The following is an 18,554-nucleotide window of genomic DNA, read 5'->3' as shown; positions in this document are numbered from 1 at the left end:
CATCACCTAGCTCAAAAGGTTGTTATACAGATCAAATGCTAGTTTCCCAACTTCTTCAGTTTTTTCATACCCTTGGCTAAGTTAGTGCCTGCATCTTATGCATTCCCACAGCACCCTGTATAACCCTCTAATTATTGCCATAATGATCTTTAACAGTGTATGAGCTCCCCAAGGGCAAGAGAGTGTTCGTTTCTGCATCCCCAGGCCAACAGGGCTGGGCACACAGCTGGCAGGGACTCCTGAATCCAGACTAAGAGGTCCTGGGACTTCCCTGGCTGTCCAGTTGTTATGACTACGCCCTTCCAATGCGGGGGGCACAGGTTCGATCCCTGTCGGGGAACTAAGATCCCACATGCCATGGGCAGCATGGCCAAAAAAAAAGAAAAAAAAAATTAGACTAAGAGGTCCTGCAGGTCAAGGGCTCATAGTATGGCAGTTCACTCACCTCTCTGCCCTTCACTTCCTTGCCTGGTAGACGGGGCTGACTGTGACATCTTGGGTGGGGTAGAAGGACTTTGGGGAAATTGCTAAGGCAGTCTAGGCTTTAGAAGATGAGAGCTGCGTAGGGTCTCTCCCAGCTGGCGAAGAGCAGGTGCCCAGGAACGGTTTGCTGAGTGAAGGATGGGAGCTGAGGCTGCCTGGGCACCCTCCTCAAATTTAGCTGTCTGAAACAAACATTGTACAAAGGGCTTCTGATTCCATCACATGCACTCCTTTCCCAGCTCATTTCTGGGTCATGGAAAAGGTTCTTCCAAGAATCACCAGGGCTATGATAAGTCCCATGGAACAAACCTACTGTTGTGTATTAGCTGAGCGGGAAAAGGCCATCCCTTCTTATGCATCCTCATTCATTCTTTCATTCAACAAACTGTGTGACACACCACTCTGTACATTAGGGGAATGGAGATGAATGAGGCTAGGTCTCTGTCCTGAAGGAGTTAGCCTGGGAAGAGCCATACTGGATACGCTGCCATTCTGGCCTCCCTGTGTGTCTGTCTCCTTTCCTGCTCCCCTGCATTCCTTCTCCACACAGCAGCCACATGAGCATCTTGAACAAAGTAGACTCCCAGCTTAAACCTTCTGAAGACCTCTGTGAGGCCCTCCAGGACAGGGGGGAGGTGGATGAGCAGGTGAGCTTGTATTGAATTTAGGGCATCTGGAAGTTTTCTACAGAGCTGCCAGGCAACTGGGATGCCTGTCTCTGTCCCAAGTCTTAAAATCAGTATTTAGGGTGCTGGAAGTCTGAGCAGGGTGAGGGTGAAGGTAAGGACACACAAACTAGATCCAAATCCCAGGTCTGTTAAGTTGCAGTCTGGCTCATTGGAGAAATTGTTTATTTAGATGCTTCAGTGACCAAGAGATAGAGCATAAGCACACCCCCCCCCCCCCGACGATACATAAAGGCATTTACAGGCGAAGGGGCAGGAAGTGTGGGGAGGAGATCACGAGAGCAGCTGCAGGCTTCTTTGACCCAGTGAAGAGGGACCTCAGATGGTAACTCTCCCTGGAATTCCTGTTTGAAAGCTACAAGGTAAAGTCCACTCCCAGTGAAGTCCCAGGCCATAAAACACAGCAGTGTTAGAGAAATCTAGGTGTGGGGCCAGGGAAACGTATGTTTCCTCACTGCAGAAACTTACACCAGCTCTTTTCTTCCCTTAGGGGCCCATCCTGCTCCTTGGTCCCCAGAATCTCCTGGTGGATGATGGGGGTGGACTAGCACCACAGCAACCTGGGCAGGTGGTCTGCTGCACAAGGGGAAGGAGAGGGCTAGCAGGGCTGAAGGGCATCAATTAACCTCTGAGCTGGCTGGCACAAGGCAGTTTCCTTTTAAGGGTATAGAACCATCAAGGAATTTGCATGTGGGGACCTTCCCACATGACCCTGTGTCAGAGCACCTCTGATGGAGGAGGGGAAAGGCCTCTATTGGAGGTTTCCATGATCCCACTGGGTACTGAGGCCTCCTTCGGCTCTAGCTTGTCCCTACTTGCTGCAGATTCTTAGCACCATTCAGGAACTGTGGAGAATGGGTGGTAAGAGGAATAGCAATACTCTGCCAGGATTGTGTCATTGCTCTAGAAGGAGACTTCACAGTTGGCAGAAATCTGTACAACTGGCCAGCATCTGATCCCAGGCTCAGGAAAGCTTGCACTCTTTTGGGGGAGAGGGAGTGTCATATTAACTTCAAGTTTCCATGCGGCAGCCACTTCCATCTGCCCTTTCCTGCCTAGGCCAAGGTCTGGCGTGAAAGCTCCAGGTTTCCCTGGAGATACCTAGAGCCCAGGGAGAGCTCAGTTCTTCAGCTGCAGGGACTGGTCCAAAACTGACCTGCAAAGGAAAGACAGGCCTGGGGCCTCATGACATATAGCCCAGAGGAGCTGGGGAAGGGGAAAGGTCATCCTCCAAACTACCATTCTGGGAGACCCCAAGTCCTGTCAAGATCTCTGCTTCCCTTATCCTGACCTACAGGGCCCATTCCAAAGGGGAGGAGCAGGGGTGGATTTGCCTGGACCAATCAGAGGCTCTCTGTGGTCCACTCCTGCCTCAGGCCTGTGTATTCTCCAGGCGTAAGAAGGGAGGAAGAAGGAGCCAAGGGCTGACCATAGTCACAGAAAGTTGGCTCATGGCTGGTTCAACCTGGGGTGCTGGACAGAAACACCTCTAGTTTTCCAAGGTGGTTGAGTCTTTATGAATGGGTTGCCTTTGCATGGGAATCTGGCCCAGAGGTGATGCCACTGTTTTTGGTGACCTGTAATTTGAGAAGGAACAAAGGCACAGGGTTAGTTTGTAGTGGTTGTGATGGTATTCCAGGTAGCTTATTCCAATGATAGCACAGCTCTGCCAGGGCATGGAGTAATAAGCAGGGCAGCTCTCCTTTACTGAGGGCCACTGCATGCTAGGCACAAGGCTGGGTGTCTTGCTTCCAGTATCCTATTTCATTCTCATGCTAATTCTGCAAGGGGGGGACCAGCACCCCCATTTTACATATGAGGAAACTAAAGTTCAGAAAGTATAAGTGACCTGCCCACAGTAAGCTTTTTTTTTTTTTTTTTTTAGTAAGCTTTTTTTAAGTGTGGTAGATTCAGGACTGCAGCCCATGTGTTTCCTCTATACCAAATCATTTATTCTGCCTACAGGGCCCTACATGACCTAGACGGTACAGAATGACCATTCTCCCCGTCACATGGAATGAAATGTGAAGTGGCTCTTCTATCCCTATCCCACTAGCACCACCTGATATTGTCTTATATGTTTATGGACTTGTTTAGGATCTGCTTCTACCACCAGAGGGGGATCCAAAGGATCAGGCAACAGCATTGGGCTTGGTTCCTACTGTAGCCCCAGTGCTCAAAACAGGAAAGCTTATCTCTAACAGCTCCCCTTATCGGGACTAGAACTTCACATATATTATCTCTAACCCTTATATCATCCCATAAGGTGAGGATAATGAGCTCCATTTGGAAATGGCAGAGCAAAATGAATGGGCTTTGAAGTCAGAGGTTTGAATCCTGGGTCTGACTCCAAGTAACTATGAGATTTTGGGCAAAGTTACTTAATCTACCTGACATTCGGTTTCCTTGGGTTGTAAAGTGTGTGTGTGGGGTCCTAATTTGGAGCTGCTGGTGCAAATTAATGAGCTTGAATTAGGTGTTCAACAAATTGTACTATAATCTTACAGAAAAGGAATTGGAGACTCAAAGAGGTTTACTGACTCACCTAAGGTCACACAGCTGGGAAGTGTAGGAAGAAAACAGTAAACAACACTAGCATTTTCAAGTCTGGGTAGCCTCAGGGTAGGGCTCAGACTGGTTCCACGTTGTCTGACAAAATTGCCACCAGCCAAGCTGCAAGGGAGGTATGCTGAAACAGGAGTGAGACACAGGCCAGGTTGCTAGGGCTTGTCTCAAGTCCATATCTAAGAGGACCCTCAAGAGTCTTCCCAGTTAAAGACATATCTATCAATAAAGCCACAGTGTGGGAGAGGAGACTTCAGGCAGAGCAGAGAGGACCAAGGATATTTTGACCCCAACACTCTGTGCTCCTACCAATTTTATTCATTCGGCTCTGTAAGCAATGCAGAACCAATCACCAAAGTCAAAGCAATCATTTCGGCAGACTTGCCTGCCTGAAACTGTTTCCTCATCTGTAAAACGGGGATAATTCCTATCTCAGAAGGTTATGCTGTGGCACACTGTCCACACTACACAGTTCCCTTCTGAGAGGCAGGGACAGAACCATGTGGGCCCTCCCCGGCAGGACCTCGCCTGTTTACATCATATGGCGCCACAACCCCCTTGTCAGCATGATGCCCTGGAGGAGCATGCTGTGAGCGAGACAAGCCTCAGTGTGAATTATGGCTCTGCCTCATAATACCACTCTGAACGGTGGTTGCCTCTATCTGTAAAATCAGAGTAATAACCCCTTCTTCCCAGGATTGTTGTGAGGATTACCTGAGAGAATTTGCTTGGCATGTGGCCTGCAACAGACCAGGAGCTCAAACAAAGAATGTTAGTCATTTTCAAGATTATCATGAACAGATGACTCTGCTAATCTCTTCCCTTCAAAGAATTTATCACAATTTGTAATTATTGGTTGTTTACATGCTTATTGTTTGTCTCCTCCCATCAGAATGTTAGGTTACAAGAGTAGGGACTGGGTCTGTCTTGGCTACCGCTCAGAGGGTGTTCAATATTTGATGAAAGAACCTGGTCATATTTGGTAATAACCAGTAGAGGGAGCTCTTGTCACATAATTGATGGCAGTGAAGACTAAGGTCTTCAGGCCAGTGGTGAGTGGGGGTGGGGAAGCTTCCCTAGTCAGACTGCTAACAGCCAAAAAATCTAGGAGACCACCAAGGGAATTGTTTATGTTTCTCTACTAAAACCTTCAGCCCAACAGGTCTAAAGGCTGGGGAGAAGCTGATGGGAGAAGAACTTTCTGTTAACTGATTGAGCTTCTGTTGACTGGCAGAAAAGACTGCCAGGATTCCCTTTTAGCCAAGGAGTACCATGGCTTTGTTCTGCTTCCAAAGCCCTGAGCTCCTGCTGCAGGCCCTTGAATTTCAAAGTATGATTACTCACTGGTTCTTGTGTTTGAAGCCGCTGACATGAGCTTGGTACTGTTCTATGGAGTTCAGCACTATCTTACATGTCTTGCAGGCGTAGCCCTTCCCGGCTGAAACACACATAAAAGTCAAGATGCTTAGTTATCCAATAAGAAGGGACCTGGGGACTGCTGCTTTTGACAGCATGTGCAAATGCCCTTCTGAGGATGGATGGGTTGGGTGAGGTTAGGTGATTGGCCCTGATAAGAATCCCAGTGGCCTCAATGCTCAGGGGGCACATGTATGCCTGGGGCTGGGAACCTCCTCGTTCCCCTCTGTGCCCTCAGTCCCAGCACTGAGCCTGGTCCAGAGTAGCTGTCTGTTGAGTAAATAAAAGATTGCTAGAACAAAGAGGTGACATTTGATGTAACTGTTTTTTCCACCTTGACTGTGCTAAGTAGCCTCATTAAGGATGCCTTTAGCTAAGAGATCTCTGGGAAGGTGCCACTCTCTTTGGGCTTGCAGTAACAGTAATTAATGAGGCCTGTTAGCAAAATCAATCTGTCTCTCTACCATGGGGCTCACAGACACCCTGTCTCACTACCAGGGCTGCTCCAATGACAAAGTGGCCTTTCTTCACATGGTCTAGCAGAGAGAGCATGGGCCAGGAACCAAGATATGGGGCTGGACTCCTGGCTCTGCATTCACGTGACCTTGGCTAAATCCCTTCCCCTTTCTGATCCTCAGCTTTACTCAACAATAAACCAATTATACCACAACCATCATACTTACAATAAAAAGCAGCTATTGTTTACCAAGTGCCTGATATAGGCCATGCACTTCATATAATTTTGATTGGTGCTCATAATTATTCTGTGAAAACCATTATCATTATTCTCTTATAGATGAGGAAAATAAGGCATGGTTACATGTCCAAGAACACAGAGTTAGTAAATGGCAAGCAGGCTTGGCTGACTGCCAAGGCTGTACTTATTCAGCATGCCAGGTCTAGCTGCGCAAGACAGGCGACTGTACACGTGACTTCAAGAGTCCTCTGACACCTTTTTTTTAAAAAAAAAAAAAAGTATTTATTTTTGGCTGCATTGGGTCTTTGTTGCTGCATGTGGGCTTTCTCTAGTTGCGGCGAGCAGGGTCTAGAGCGCAGGCTCAGTAGCTGTGGCGCATGGGTTTAGTTGCTCTGCGGCATGTAGGATCCTCCCCGGCCAGGGCTTGAACCCATGTCCCCTGCATTAGCAGGCAGATTCTTAACCACTGCGCCACCAGGGAAGCCCCCCTCTGACACCTTCTGAATCATCTGCCATCCTGAAGTCTCACAGCTCTGGAGTGAGATCACCTAGGTTCAAATCCCAGCTCTATCATTTCTTACTTGTAGGACCACAGGCCAGTTACTTAATCTCTCTGGGATTTGGTTTCCTCATTTGTAAAAGTGGGGCTTCTCTGAGACTTAGGTTCCTTACCTATACAATGAGGTTAATACTAGTATCAACCTCATAAGGTTATTGTAATGATTCAAATAAAAGCAACTGGCACATAGTAAGTATGCAATAAATGTGAACTTTTGGCTTATCATCACTCTTATGAGTTCCATGAGTGATGCTGGCAAAGAGGTGGAGAGTATCTTTTAACCAGCCTTCCATGGCAGCTGCAGCTACTGAGAACACCAACGATCTCCTCTAATCCAATAAGCTAGCAGACATTCCCAGCTACATCTGTTTCTCTTGTATCTTCAGGTATTTCCTGGAAGACACATCCCTTTAAAGCATTTAAGGGGAAAATTACTGCAATCAGAATTCAGGCCTTTTTTAGACACTGAAGGCCAGAATTAATGGTTCAATACTAACAGGGAAAAGATGCATAACGGACTAGCAGGATCACCCTCCCCACAAGGTCCGGAGTTGAACCTGAAGTTGGTGTGGGGGTGACAACCACCAATGGTTAAGGGTCACTGATGCCCAGATTACAACAGCCCACTCTTATCATCTATTAAGCACCAAGCACCATGCCAAAATTCTGGATACTTATGCCCTTGGATTCTTACAACAGTGCTGCAAGATAGGTGATTAGCTCCATTTTTCAGAGCAGGAAACAGGCTCAGGGAGGTCAAGTGGTTGACCTGGGGTCAGAGCTGGGATTTGCCCTCTGGTCTGTGAAGCCCCCATTTTCCCCTCTGCACCACAGGTCTCCGGACTCTCCTATGCGAGGTACATCTCAGCACACAGTTTACTGATCTGTAAGCTAGATTCAAATCATCATTTGGGGCAAGTGAATAATTCATTGCTGCTTCTAAAAAACCAGCTTTGTCCAGTACCCACACTCATCCATTTTCATTTTACATGTTTGATATTCTGGTTTACCCCTGTGATTTTATGAAGTATAAGTCACTAGAGTTGATTTTTAAACATCTGGTTTATTTGGAAAAGCACCTGTATCTCCTCCCTTTTACTGCCAAGACTTTGGAAAGCCCTGTCTACAACTGCTTCTCCATCTCCTTGTCTCTCAATTACTTTGCAACCTATCCCCCTACACACACAAACACACACACACACGCCCTCTTTCCGAGGCCAGTGGAGGCTTCCCTGTATCTAAATTTAATGGACAAAATGAATGCTTATGTGGCCTCTTCATATTTGACCTCTCAACAGCACCTGACAGAACTGGTGACTCCTTCCTTCTTCAAAGTCTCCCCGTCCTTGGCTTTCAGCATGCCGCACTCTTGATTTTTCTTCTCTGGTGGCTCCTTCTCAGTTTCTTTTGCTGTCTCATGTTTGACCTCCACCATTTAATACTGGCAGTTCCAGAGGGCTCAATCTTGGTTTTCTTTCTTTCTCTCTTTAAATTTCTTTTTATTATTTTAAATTGTGGTAAAATACAAATAACAGAAAATTTACCATCTAATCCATTTTAACTGTACAATTCAGTAATTGTAAAGGACAGTTCTGGGTTAGAGAAATTTGTGTTTTCATCATGTTAAGTATCTTCACATTGTCGTGTAACCAATCTCCAGAACTTTGTCATTTTGCAAAACTAAAAACCTACACCCATTATACTCCCCATTTCTCCCTCCCCCTAATCCCTGGCAACCACATTCTTTCTGTTTCTATGAGTCTGATTACTCTTGATATCTCATACAAATGAAATCATACAGGATTTGTCTTTTTGTGACTGGCTTATTTCACTGTGCGTAATGTCCTCAAGGTTCATCCATGTTTGTAGCATGTGCCAGAATTTTCAGGGGGCTCAATCTTAGATCCTTTGCTCCTTTCTCTCTAAACTCTCTAAGGGATCTCTTTTATTTCTCTGACTTCAATGACCACTTATTAGCTTAAAACATATGAAACTACCAATATTTAACAGTTTCTGACCTACCAACATGGCAATATCTCTAACCCAGACCTCTCTTTTAGGCCTAGACCTATATATCCAACTGCCTCTTGAACATCTCTACTTTGATATCTCGTGGGCATCTTAAACTCAAGCTGCCAAAACCTGGTTATCCACCTAATGGCTTCAGACTAAACCTGGGCACCATCCTTGACTGTTCCCTTTCCTTCATCTCTCACATTGGATGGCCAATTCTACTTCCTACCTACCTCTTGAATCCATCTACTCCTGTCTACCTCTACCACTGCTTAGTCCAGCCTCCCATATTCTCCAGTATGAATTATTGCAATAGTCTCACTGCTGGTCTCTCTCCACTACCCTTCCTCCCTAATTGCAAGCCATTCTCCACTTTGTATCTAGAATGATCTAATAATGCTGAAGCTGTGAATAGCTTCCCAATGCTCTTAGGATAAAGGTCCAAATCTCTAACATGACCCACAATGCCATGACTAGATACTTGCTCATCTCCCCAGCATCATGTTGCCCCACACTATCTCTCTTGTCCCTGGTCCCCTATCTTAAGTTATCTTCATAGCATCCTGTTTGTTTCCTTTTCTAAAGCTTGCCACACTTGTAGTTCATTGCTCAATGCCTGTTTTCTCTTCTAGACTCTAAGCTCCACAAGAATATGGACAATACCTGCCTTGTTTATGTAACCCAGAGGGGATGCTGAGAGCTCTGGTGGCTGGAAGGATTTGGCGACCTGAATGATATGCAGGTTTTACTTTTGACATTCTTGAGTAAATGAGAGAAATGTGAGCCTGGAGTATAAAGCAAACTCCAAGACTTGTTTAATCTGCTTGGTAGATGCTGCATCCACCCCTGGTGGGAGAGATCTGGATACTCTAGGTCATCTCACATTTGACCCATACTTGTCATGAGACACTTGCCAGAAGCCCCATGGAAACTATTCTCTGGACCTAACACAGAACCTGACTTCGGTTTCAATGCTGGCTGCCACAGCCTAGTGTGGGACCCAGAACAAATCAATTTCATCTTTCTGATCCTAATGTCCTCATTTGTGAAATGGGGATAATCAAATGTGCACAACAGAGTTGTTGTGTGGATTAAGTCAGGTAATTAAATGTGAGAGCATCTAGCCTAAGGCCTGGACTACAGCAGCCATTGGTAAGTGCAGGATGACTGACTGTCTGAAAGAACGAATGAACAAGGGTCGACTGAAGCCAGCAGGGAAAAGCCAAGCTGCTAACAACCTAAATCCTTTGCTAGGGCAGAACCCCTGTCAGCAGAAGTCACTGCTTGCACACCCTAGGTCAACATTCCACCTCTGTGAGTAAGAAGCGGGTCAGAGAGAGCTCAGTGTCTCTGCTGACATCCTGGACTCGGGAGAGCCTACAGCCAAGTACACTCAGAGCTGAAGGCAGGGAGAAGAAGTGTAAGTTTTGGAACCAGACAGAGCTACAGACCCCTACTGATGCTGTCACTTATTAACATCAGGTCATATCAGCTGTACGACCTGAGCAAGTCACTCTGAGTCTCATCTTCTTTATCGTAAAGTGGGAAAATCACAAGTATTTTATAGGAATGCTGTGGGGATCAAATTATAATGTATATATTAATATCAAAGTGGGATGTGATACCCCTTCCCCCCACCTAGATTTTCATGAAAGAATTTAGTTGATCTGTGATGAAGTCAAATGATTTAAGCCAGAAAAAAGGATCCAGGATACAGTTCTAGGATTAAATACGGTAATTTAGCTTAGATAAATGGAGGAGGGTAAATACAAGAAGGAGGCTTTGGCTTGAGATAAAAGAAAAGAATGGACACAAGTTAAGATAAGCAGCCTGAAACACTGCAGTGCCTCAGTCCTGCCAGTGGAAAAGAGATAATGAGGGAACGACCAGGGCAGGACCGAGTAAAGCTGGGGCAGGAACTGGAGCAAAAGAGGGTTAGCTGCAAGAGAACACTGGGTTGTGCTAGCTGGATGCTATATCGTGAAGCAGGGCTCTGAAGAGCTTGGTTCTGAAGTTTCCAGATGCCTCAGCATATGGGATTGATCCTGTTAAAGGGAAAGGCACTGCCTATATGTAGGAAGAGTAAATAAATATTAGTCATTCCTTTCTGATTTTGAAGAGGTTTCTAAAAGAGGGTCTTTCAAAGGCATTGGAAAGGCAATCCTTGGCACCCTGCTAAAGGAATCTCCCCCTTGCTGCATAGCCACCACTTTGCACCCTTCTCATCAGTCAGTATTGCCCAAGGACGGCCTGTGCTGTATGGTGCTTTGGGGTCTGGGGGGTTGTTAGAGAGGCATGATCGTTCCCCTTGCCCATATGTGGTCTGGAACATCTATGGCATCTGGGTGTTCACCTCTCCAGGATTGTGGGAAGAGCACAGATGGCTCTGAGCAAGAGCTTCCTTGCACCTGGATGCCATGGTGCTGTCTGTCTGGTGCTGCATCTTCATGGCCTGGGGAAGAAGCCCTGGGGACCCACACCAATGCTTACGTAGGCTCCACAAGGCAGAGACTGTATCAGATTTGGTCACTACTATACCCCAATGAGAGAATGCAGCAGGTTTTCAATAAATATTTGCTGACTGAAAGAGAAAATAATAACCTCCCCCTCCCCACCCTTACTATAGGCTGTGAGTAGCTACTGTGATGGGAAGGGCTCCTAACTTTTTGTGACTGCTCACTCCTGTGATGCTGACTGGTATCTGGAGGTCAGGGCAGTAGCTAATGTTCTGAGTCAGAGTGGTCTCCTTCACCACGCTATCCCAGGGACACAGGTGGGCCTTAGCTGCTGGGAGATGAGGGATTCTGAGGACATTATAAAATCTGGCAGAGGCTGCTGAGGCCTTCACACAGGAAATGTGGATGACAGGGAGTTTAAATCAGAGGTTGCAAATTGGTGGCCCTTGCCCCAAATCTGGCTTGCAGGCAGGTTTGACTCACATAGGGTTTAAACTTTTAAAAATTTAGTTGCACATTTAAAAATCAGGAGAATTCTTATTCAAATCTGGCTTCTAGATTCTTCTGAAAAACTGAAAGATATGGTAACAACTGGCTGGAGCTGTCTAGGAGAGGCACATACCCTCAGCTGATCATATCCCCTCCTCGCTCTTTCACATATTGAAATTTCCTGTCCAGCCTCTGCAGGCATTTGAGTTTGCAATGCCTGCTTCAGAAGACCTACGGAGGAAAAGCATAGCCTTGGTGGTCCAGGGAACCCCAGCAGTCAAGCCCCGATCCAGCTCTGGGTGTGAGCTGGGCCCCTTACCTGATGAGTCAGTGACAGCAGGGTCGGCCAGCCGCCCGTAGTGTGCCATAAGTTTGAGCTTTGTCTCCTGTTTCCTGTGTTTCTTGCCCATATAATGTTGCTGAGCCATGACAGGGTCATTGAAAGTCGCGTGGCAGAGGCTGCAGAACTTGTCTGGGTCTATCATCTCTCTATTCTGGTGCAAGGCTAAGGTGGAGGCCACAAGGAAAGGGTTTGTAAGGCGTTTCGACAGAGCTGCAGTGAGAGAGTTCAAACAGAAACAATGAAAAAACCCAGAAGGTGCCAGGCTTTCGCGTATGCTGAATGCAAAGAAAGGCTGGGTCACTAGCTAATCACACCTGCAAGTGTGGCACTGCCTGTGTGAATCACACAGTGAAAATCTTCTCTAATTGAGAAGATATGGGGAGCCCAAAGACCACCTACTTTGTTCGGCAGCTTTAACTACTTCAGGCACATGAATCCTGATTTTCTTATATTCCGAGGGCTCTGCACTTCTGCTATCAAGTTGCCAAATTACAACAGATTAGAGATGTACATGCTTGCAATCTTCTCATCCCTCAGAATTCCCCAGAACTTCACAGCAAATGGGACAAGAAGTTTGGGTGTTTTATTCCCATCCTCAAAGTAGCCCAGTTATAGATCTGGAAGTCAATGCACAGATGTAGAAACTGAGGGCCTGAGGGCCTGGAGGGTCATTTAGAAAAGGCACTATACTAGGGGGGCCTTTTAGGCTACACTGCCTTCTAGGCTGAGTGGGGGAGCAGAGGATGACATTGACATTAAGTTATGAGATTTGTATATATATTTTCTCTTTTGGTCCTCAGAACTATACCATGAGGTAGGTGTCATTTTGCCACAATACAGAGAAAAACCGAGGCTCAGATGGGTGAAATGACTTACCCAAGATCACCCAGCTAATGAGTGAATACAGGTCTGTGTGACCCTAAAGACCATGTCCTCTCCTCTATGCCAGGCTGCCAGAGTGTGGCAGGGAGACCTGAAGGCTACAGTCCATGTGTTCACCTTCAGAAAACATCCCTGGCTGTGGTCCATGAATTCAGTTAATCAGAGCCTGGTATGGGCATATATGTAAGCCTCCCGTGGGCCAACAAATGTCCTGATGCTGACTGCAGGCTGCACTGCTGCTTTATAAAGTGGATGTCATGACTCACTAATGAGTCCACGTGGCTGGAATGGTGTCAATCTAGTAACCACTGCTTTAAAAATGTGGTCTAGAACCCCCACCAAAGGTGGAGGAGAGGTGGAGCTCAGCAGCACTCACAGACAGATGTTCTTTCATCTCTGTACCACTTCAATGGGAGAAGTTTTGAGGATTTTCAACAAGCCAGAAGAAACTTGCTGGCTTTTCCCACAATGGTTTTCCAGTATAGGAAATCTCAATTTCCCTGGCTATTGATTTTCCTTAGTCATTGTTTCAGCAAGTCACTGGAAAAGTAAGGTACATGTTGTAGAATATTCAATAATATGAGAAAATATTCAGTATGTGGTGTTGAGTTTAAAAAAAAAAAAAAAAAAAAGCAGGCTATACAGCAAACTGGTTCTTATGTCCTCGGTTCTGTAAAACAACAAAAACCATACTGGTGCTGTGTGGAAAAAAGACCAAAAGCATTGAGTAAAAGTGTGCTTTTCAGTCTTTTCCAACTTTTCTACAATGAATGTAGATTCTTGATATCAGAAAAGAAATAATCATGATCACTGAAACATAAGGGTCTTTCTTTAAAAGATACTGAAGAGAAGCATCAGAGGTGAATGGTTAAGTAAAGTTGGAGGAACCACTTAATGGACATCCAGTAAAAATGAGAGCTACAGGAGTCTTCTCTCAGGAAACAACTTGAAATATGGAAAGAGAATTCTACAGGAATGTTTGCTGTAGTGTTATTTACAAACATTAATAAAGGAGAGGGGGAAAACGTAAATGTTCACCATTAGAGGACTGGTTAAATAAATGTGCTGTGATGGGATACTGTCATTAAAAATGTTTATGAAAAAGTTTTTAATAACATGGGGAAATACAAATGTTATATTAAGTGAAAAGAGCATAAAAGAAAATTATACACGATACGATCATGTCATTATTAAAAGACGTAACGTGCAATCTATATGTGTATACTGGTATTTTGAAATGTTACCAACATATTAACAGTGTTTCTCTCTTGATGGCAGGATTTGGGTGGTATTTTACTTTCCTCTTTGTACCTTCTGCATTGTTTGAACTAGAAATAACAATAATGAGTATGCGTTGTTTTTATAAAAACAATAAGGTTAAACTATTTTATGTTTATACACATAATCTAGACATACATAAAACACATATACGCACAGATATACACACATACACATAACAAAAGATTATAGGAGAAACAGTACTCCAAAATGTTAACAGTGGTTACCTTTGAATGGTAAAATTATGAGTATTTTTCTTTCCATTTATCTATATTTTCCATATTTTCTACAACATGCTTGTATTACTTTTACATTAGAAAAATGTTTAATTTCAGAAATATAGTTATAAACTCATGTAATAACATGGAAATGTGCTTAAACTACAAAATTAAAAGTTAAAGCAGGATACAAATGGTACATGCACTATGATTATAACTATATAAAAACATACCTGTTATGTGGCAAGGGCCAAAAGTAAATATAAAACATAAACCCTTGAATATGGAATCTTTGGACCGGGCATATTCCAGGGAATTTTCCCATTTATAGAAAGTTAAGCTCATATAAACCTAAAGATAAGTGACCATATAAAGTTCTGTTCTTAAGCTAATTTCCCTTGGTCTAATGTTTAATCTTTTTGGTACCATAAATGGTACCAACACTGACTTTAAACAAAAGCAATTAGTACTAGTATAACTTAATGATGAACAAACCATAAGCAAGGCCAGTGACATGCTCCAGATGGTGGATGCCTGATCAACTACTGCATTTTATGTGGGGATTCCATTCACTGGCTATCTTGATGATGGTGATAATACTAACAATAAGAACTGTCGGAAATTCCCTGGCGGTCCAGTGATTAGGACTTGGCGTTTTCACTACCAGGCCGGGTTCAATCCCTGGTCGGGGAACTAAGATCCTGCAGGCCACTTGGCCAAAAAAAAAGAGAACTGTCATTTACTGAGCGTTTATTACATCCTAGGTTCCTTGTATACCTTATTTCATCCTCAAAACCTATGAAGTAGTATTATCAACATTTTATAGGTGAGAAAACTCAGGCATGAAGAAGTTCAGTCGTACAGATGGTAAATAGCAGTGCCAGGATTTAAACTTGGGCATCCATGACTTAATCTCTCGTTTCATAGCAGGAATACTAGATTTGGGTGTGATAAGAGAGTATAATTATGAGTGATTTTTTTCCCCTATCTTCAAAGTCTTCCAAAACATCACTGTCTTGTTTTTATAATACAGCAATTCAAAAAAGGACAAGTGTTATAGATAGTATAGTCTACTTCTCGGTCCAAAATAAAGACAGAAGCAAAAATTACCAAGAAAAAAATAAAGATCAAAGAACTTTCAGTTTTGACTAACTGCAGTTAGCAGAGGTTTAAAATCCCAGAAAGTCAGGAGTTAATGAGATGAAAGTGGAGGCTGAGCCCCAGTGGTGACAAGATAAAGGGGGCTATTTTAGAAGTCACTGCACTGGGAATGAATTCATGGCAGTTGCAAATACAGTTTGCTGGGCAGTAGTGGCAGCACTGAAGTATTCAGCTTCGAAAGGCAAGTCCCTGTCTTGGGGAGAACAGGCAGCTTTGAGGATTAAAGTGAGCAGGGCATAACCTGAGCACACGAAAAAGACAAGGATTTAGCTTTTAACTTGGAATGCATGGCAATAGGGCAGGTGGATGCTAGGAGGGAAAAATCTAAGTGAGAGAGGCAGGAGATAGAATGCTCTCCTGGTGTGCATAGCCTGGAGGACTTTGGCACTCCTGACTTATAATTATTTGTAAGGACAAAAGCTCAGGGCTAAGAAGCTTCTATAGAGAAAAACTGATGTAACCAAAGAAAGGGAGGTTAGGTGAGTACAACTCCGAGGATACATTTCAATGAAGCTGGGTCTACTTTGATATTTTTAAGGGCTCTCAAAAGCAGTTCAACCTCTTCAAGTCTGTGGCCCCAGTGAGCATTTCTGGGAGCACCTGGCATTGGTGCCTTGAGGACGGGAGGGGTCCCGATACATAGCACCACTCAGGAAAACCAGTACCTTCCACCTTAGTGGATTGCTGCTTCAGCTTTAAGTTCTTTGCGTGGGTCTTCCCCAGGTAGTGCGACTGGGCCACGACAGGGGAGGAAAAGGTCATGTTACAGATGGGGCAGCACTGGTTCTTGTCTTTGCTTCTGCTGCTCTTCTGGTTAGGAGAAAGAACACAGGTCTGATCACGCCACTGCCCGGCCAGAAAATCTTCACTGGTTCCCCACTGCCCATAGGAGAATGGGCATTCAAGGCCCCCTTCACACACTAACCCCAATCTACCTTTCTGGATTCTTTTCCAGCTACTTCATCCCATGCTCTACTCACCATTCCCCATTTTGTTCTCTGCTACTTCCTTGTTTTACTTGGGCCATTCCTGCTGCCTAGAATGATCTTCCTTTCTTTACTGCCTGGCATATGTCTGCTTAGCCTTCAAGGCCCAGATTAAATATTACCTCTTCTGAGAGACTTTTACTCAAGAAAATTACTCAGTAAACAATTATCAAGCCACTTTGTGTGATTATTCCAGGAAGAACTAATCTTGTTCTTCCTCTGTACTCCTGGAGTGCATTAAATAGACCTCTATCATACCACTTGCTTGTCACCCCAAACTGACAGTGTCACAGCTTAGGAGACTTTTCTGTGAACTAAAGTGCAACATTTGGGCAAAGACTGTTGGATTCATCTTTGTTTCCTATCCTTAGCACTCTGCTGGAGTCTGGCACACAGCAGATGTTCAGGGTTTGATGAACAAGCAGATCATTGGGTTTTATTTCATGATTATGATTAGGCTAGAAAACAATGTACTTCAAGTCTATATTAAGAGTTCCCAGCCTCTCTCTGAATACAGTATTCATTCTAATATAGCATTTTTCAACCTTGGTACTATTGACATTTTGGGCTGGATAATTCTTTGTTGGACGGGGAGGGGCCCTTGATCTCATTAGAACTACTGGGCCACTCCAAGAGTAGAAGGATCAGAGATATAAAGAGGTGAAGTGACTTGCCCAGGGTCACAGAGTTGATCTTGTCTTTCTGGATCCTAAATCACAAGAAGGGCAACCAGGGGATGAGCCAGTGAATTTGGAGAAGGGATGAGCAAGGCCCTTCCAAACCTGTGGTCCCTATGACAGGGAGGCACAGTTTGTAGTGTAAGCTCTTACTGAGCATCCACTAGGAATTGGAATTTTACCTCACAATACCCTTAAGAGGTAGGAACTATTATCTCCATTTTATGGGTGAAGTACAGAGAGGTTAAGTGACTTGTCCAAAGTCACCCGACCAGTTAAGCTGTAGAGCTAGTATTGGGCCCTAGTCTGCTGACTTCATCTCATGACATTTGCACAGCCTGCTATGGAACAAAAATAATGGTACACCTGAGGGACTGGGGTTGTTTCAGCATAATTCTCACAGTATTTCTAAGGCAAAAAGCAAACATGCTGGAAAAGTGTTTATTCCACTTGTTTATTCCAAATATTCAAGTATTGAACTCAGCTCTTTCCCCCAGATCTCAAGAAAGCAAGCAACCTGGCTTTCTTCCACTTTCTCTTCTTGAGTAGGGAATGGACAGCTGTCCTACTCTAACAAACCACTGACAATGGCTCCATTTACTGAGCCCCTACTATGTGCCAGGCTCTGTGTTGGGTGCTTTAATAAACCTTCCTTCATTTTAGTTTGGAAAAATCCTGAAAGGTAGTTGACATTAGCATCCTTATTATTATAGAGGAAGAAATCAAGGCTCAGAGAATTAATAAGACTTGCCCAAGTCACACGACAGGGCCAGGATTTGAAGCCAAGTCAGTCTGACTCAAAGCCCATGCTCCTTCCACCACACCAACCTGCCTGCTGGCTTCATCAGGAAGTGAGCAGTCTCAACATGGTAGCTGTATTACCTGATCTGAGTCTAGCTTCTTCGTGTCCCCCTTTAACGTCTCCATTCCATGGATTGCTAGGTATCTCTTCACTTTGTTGGCATGTTTTTTGCTCTGCAAGAACCCAGGAAAAAGATCAAAGATAGCTAAATGCCATTTCATGTCTAAGGCACTCAAAAACACTTACTAGATTTTCATCTGATTCATCCTCACAGACACTTTTGAGGAGGAGAGGGTGGGGGAAGAAACCTAGTTTATTGAGTTCCTACTCTGTAAAAGTACTTAAATGCTGTCAAATCTAATCTTCACAATAATTTATGAGAAAATTATCATCATCTCAATCTTATAGATGAGGAAACTGAGGCTGAAGATAGTGACGTTTCTTGCCCAAGATGAGTAACAGAGATGTGATTCAAACACAGGTCTATTTAAAGCCAAAGCATGTACTTTCTACTGTACCAAGCTGCATGGGAACATATAAGTGTAATGATCCTGATTTGGATGGAAGAAATGAGACTCAGAAAAATTAAGTCAATCTTCAAGTCACAGCCAACATGCATGGAGGCAACACCTGGGTGGCTAAAAAGGAATTCACTGCACAAGCCAGGGAGAAGTGGGGGTTTGACACTGGGTCTGGAAAAATAAAGCAGTACTAAAGGTACAAGGGCATACCTGGTAGTGTGCCAGCTTCTGGGACTCAGAAATTAGCAAGGCGCAGCAAACCTTACACTGGGTGTTGGTGAAGAGACACTGGTTCTTCTGGATCATGTGTTCCACTACAGAG

The 18,554-nt window shown here is 44.4% G+C and overlaps 1 protein-coding gene across 3 annotated transcripts in view; it reads right to left on the bottom strand.

Moving 5' to 3' along the window:
* Positions 1-1,300: 1,300 nt before the first annotated feature.
* The window catches only part of ZNF346 (zinc finger protein 346), a 28,227-nt gene continuing 10,973 nt past the window's right edge, over positions 1,301-18,554 (bottom strand). Inside the window, exons 2-7 of one of the 3 annotated variants that reach the window (XM_082380552.1) lie at positions 18,443-18,546; positions 17,792-17,884; positions 15,912-16,056; positions 11,684-11,917; positions 5,079-5,172; positions 1,301-2,746 (exon numbers count right to left, since the gene is read on the bottom strand). In XM_082380552.1, coding sequence (XP_082236678.1) covers positions 2,659-2,746; positions 5,079-5,172; positions 11,684-11,917; positions 15,912-16,056; positions 17,792-17,884; positions 18,443-18,546 — 758 coding nt within the window. In that variant the 3' untranslated portion in view covers positions 1,301-2,658. Of the gene's footprint in view, positions 2,747-5,078; positions 5,173-7,707; positions 7,902-11,683; positions 11,918-15,911; positions 16,057-17,791; positions 17,885-18,442; positions 18,547-18,554 lie in introns of those variants that run through there. The other 2 variants (XM_082380553.1, XR_014241403.1) reach the window with 2 other exon arrangements.

This window comes from Balaenoptera borealis, assembly GCF_965194805.1.
Source record: "Balaenoptera borealis genome assembly, chromosome: 2".
In the NCBI taxonomy this organism is placed as follows: domain Eukaryota; kingdom Metazoa; phylum Chordata; class Mammalia; order Artiodactyla; family Balaenopteridae; genus Balaenoptera; species Balaenoptera borealis.
The sequence above is the reverse complement of the archived record's forward strand: the minus strand, read 5'-3'. Positions and strand labels throughout refer to the sequence as shown.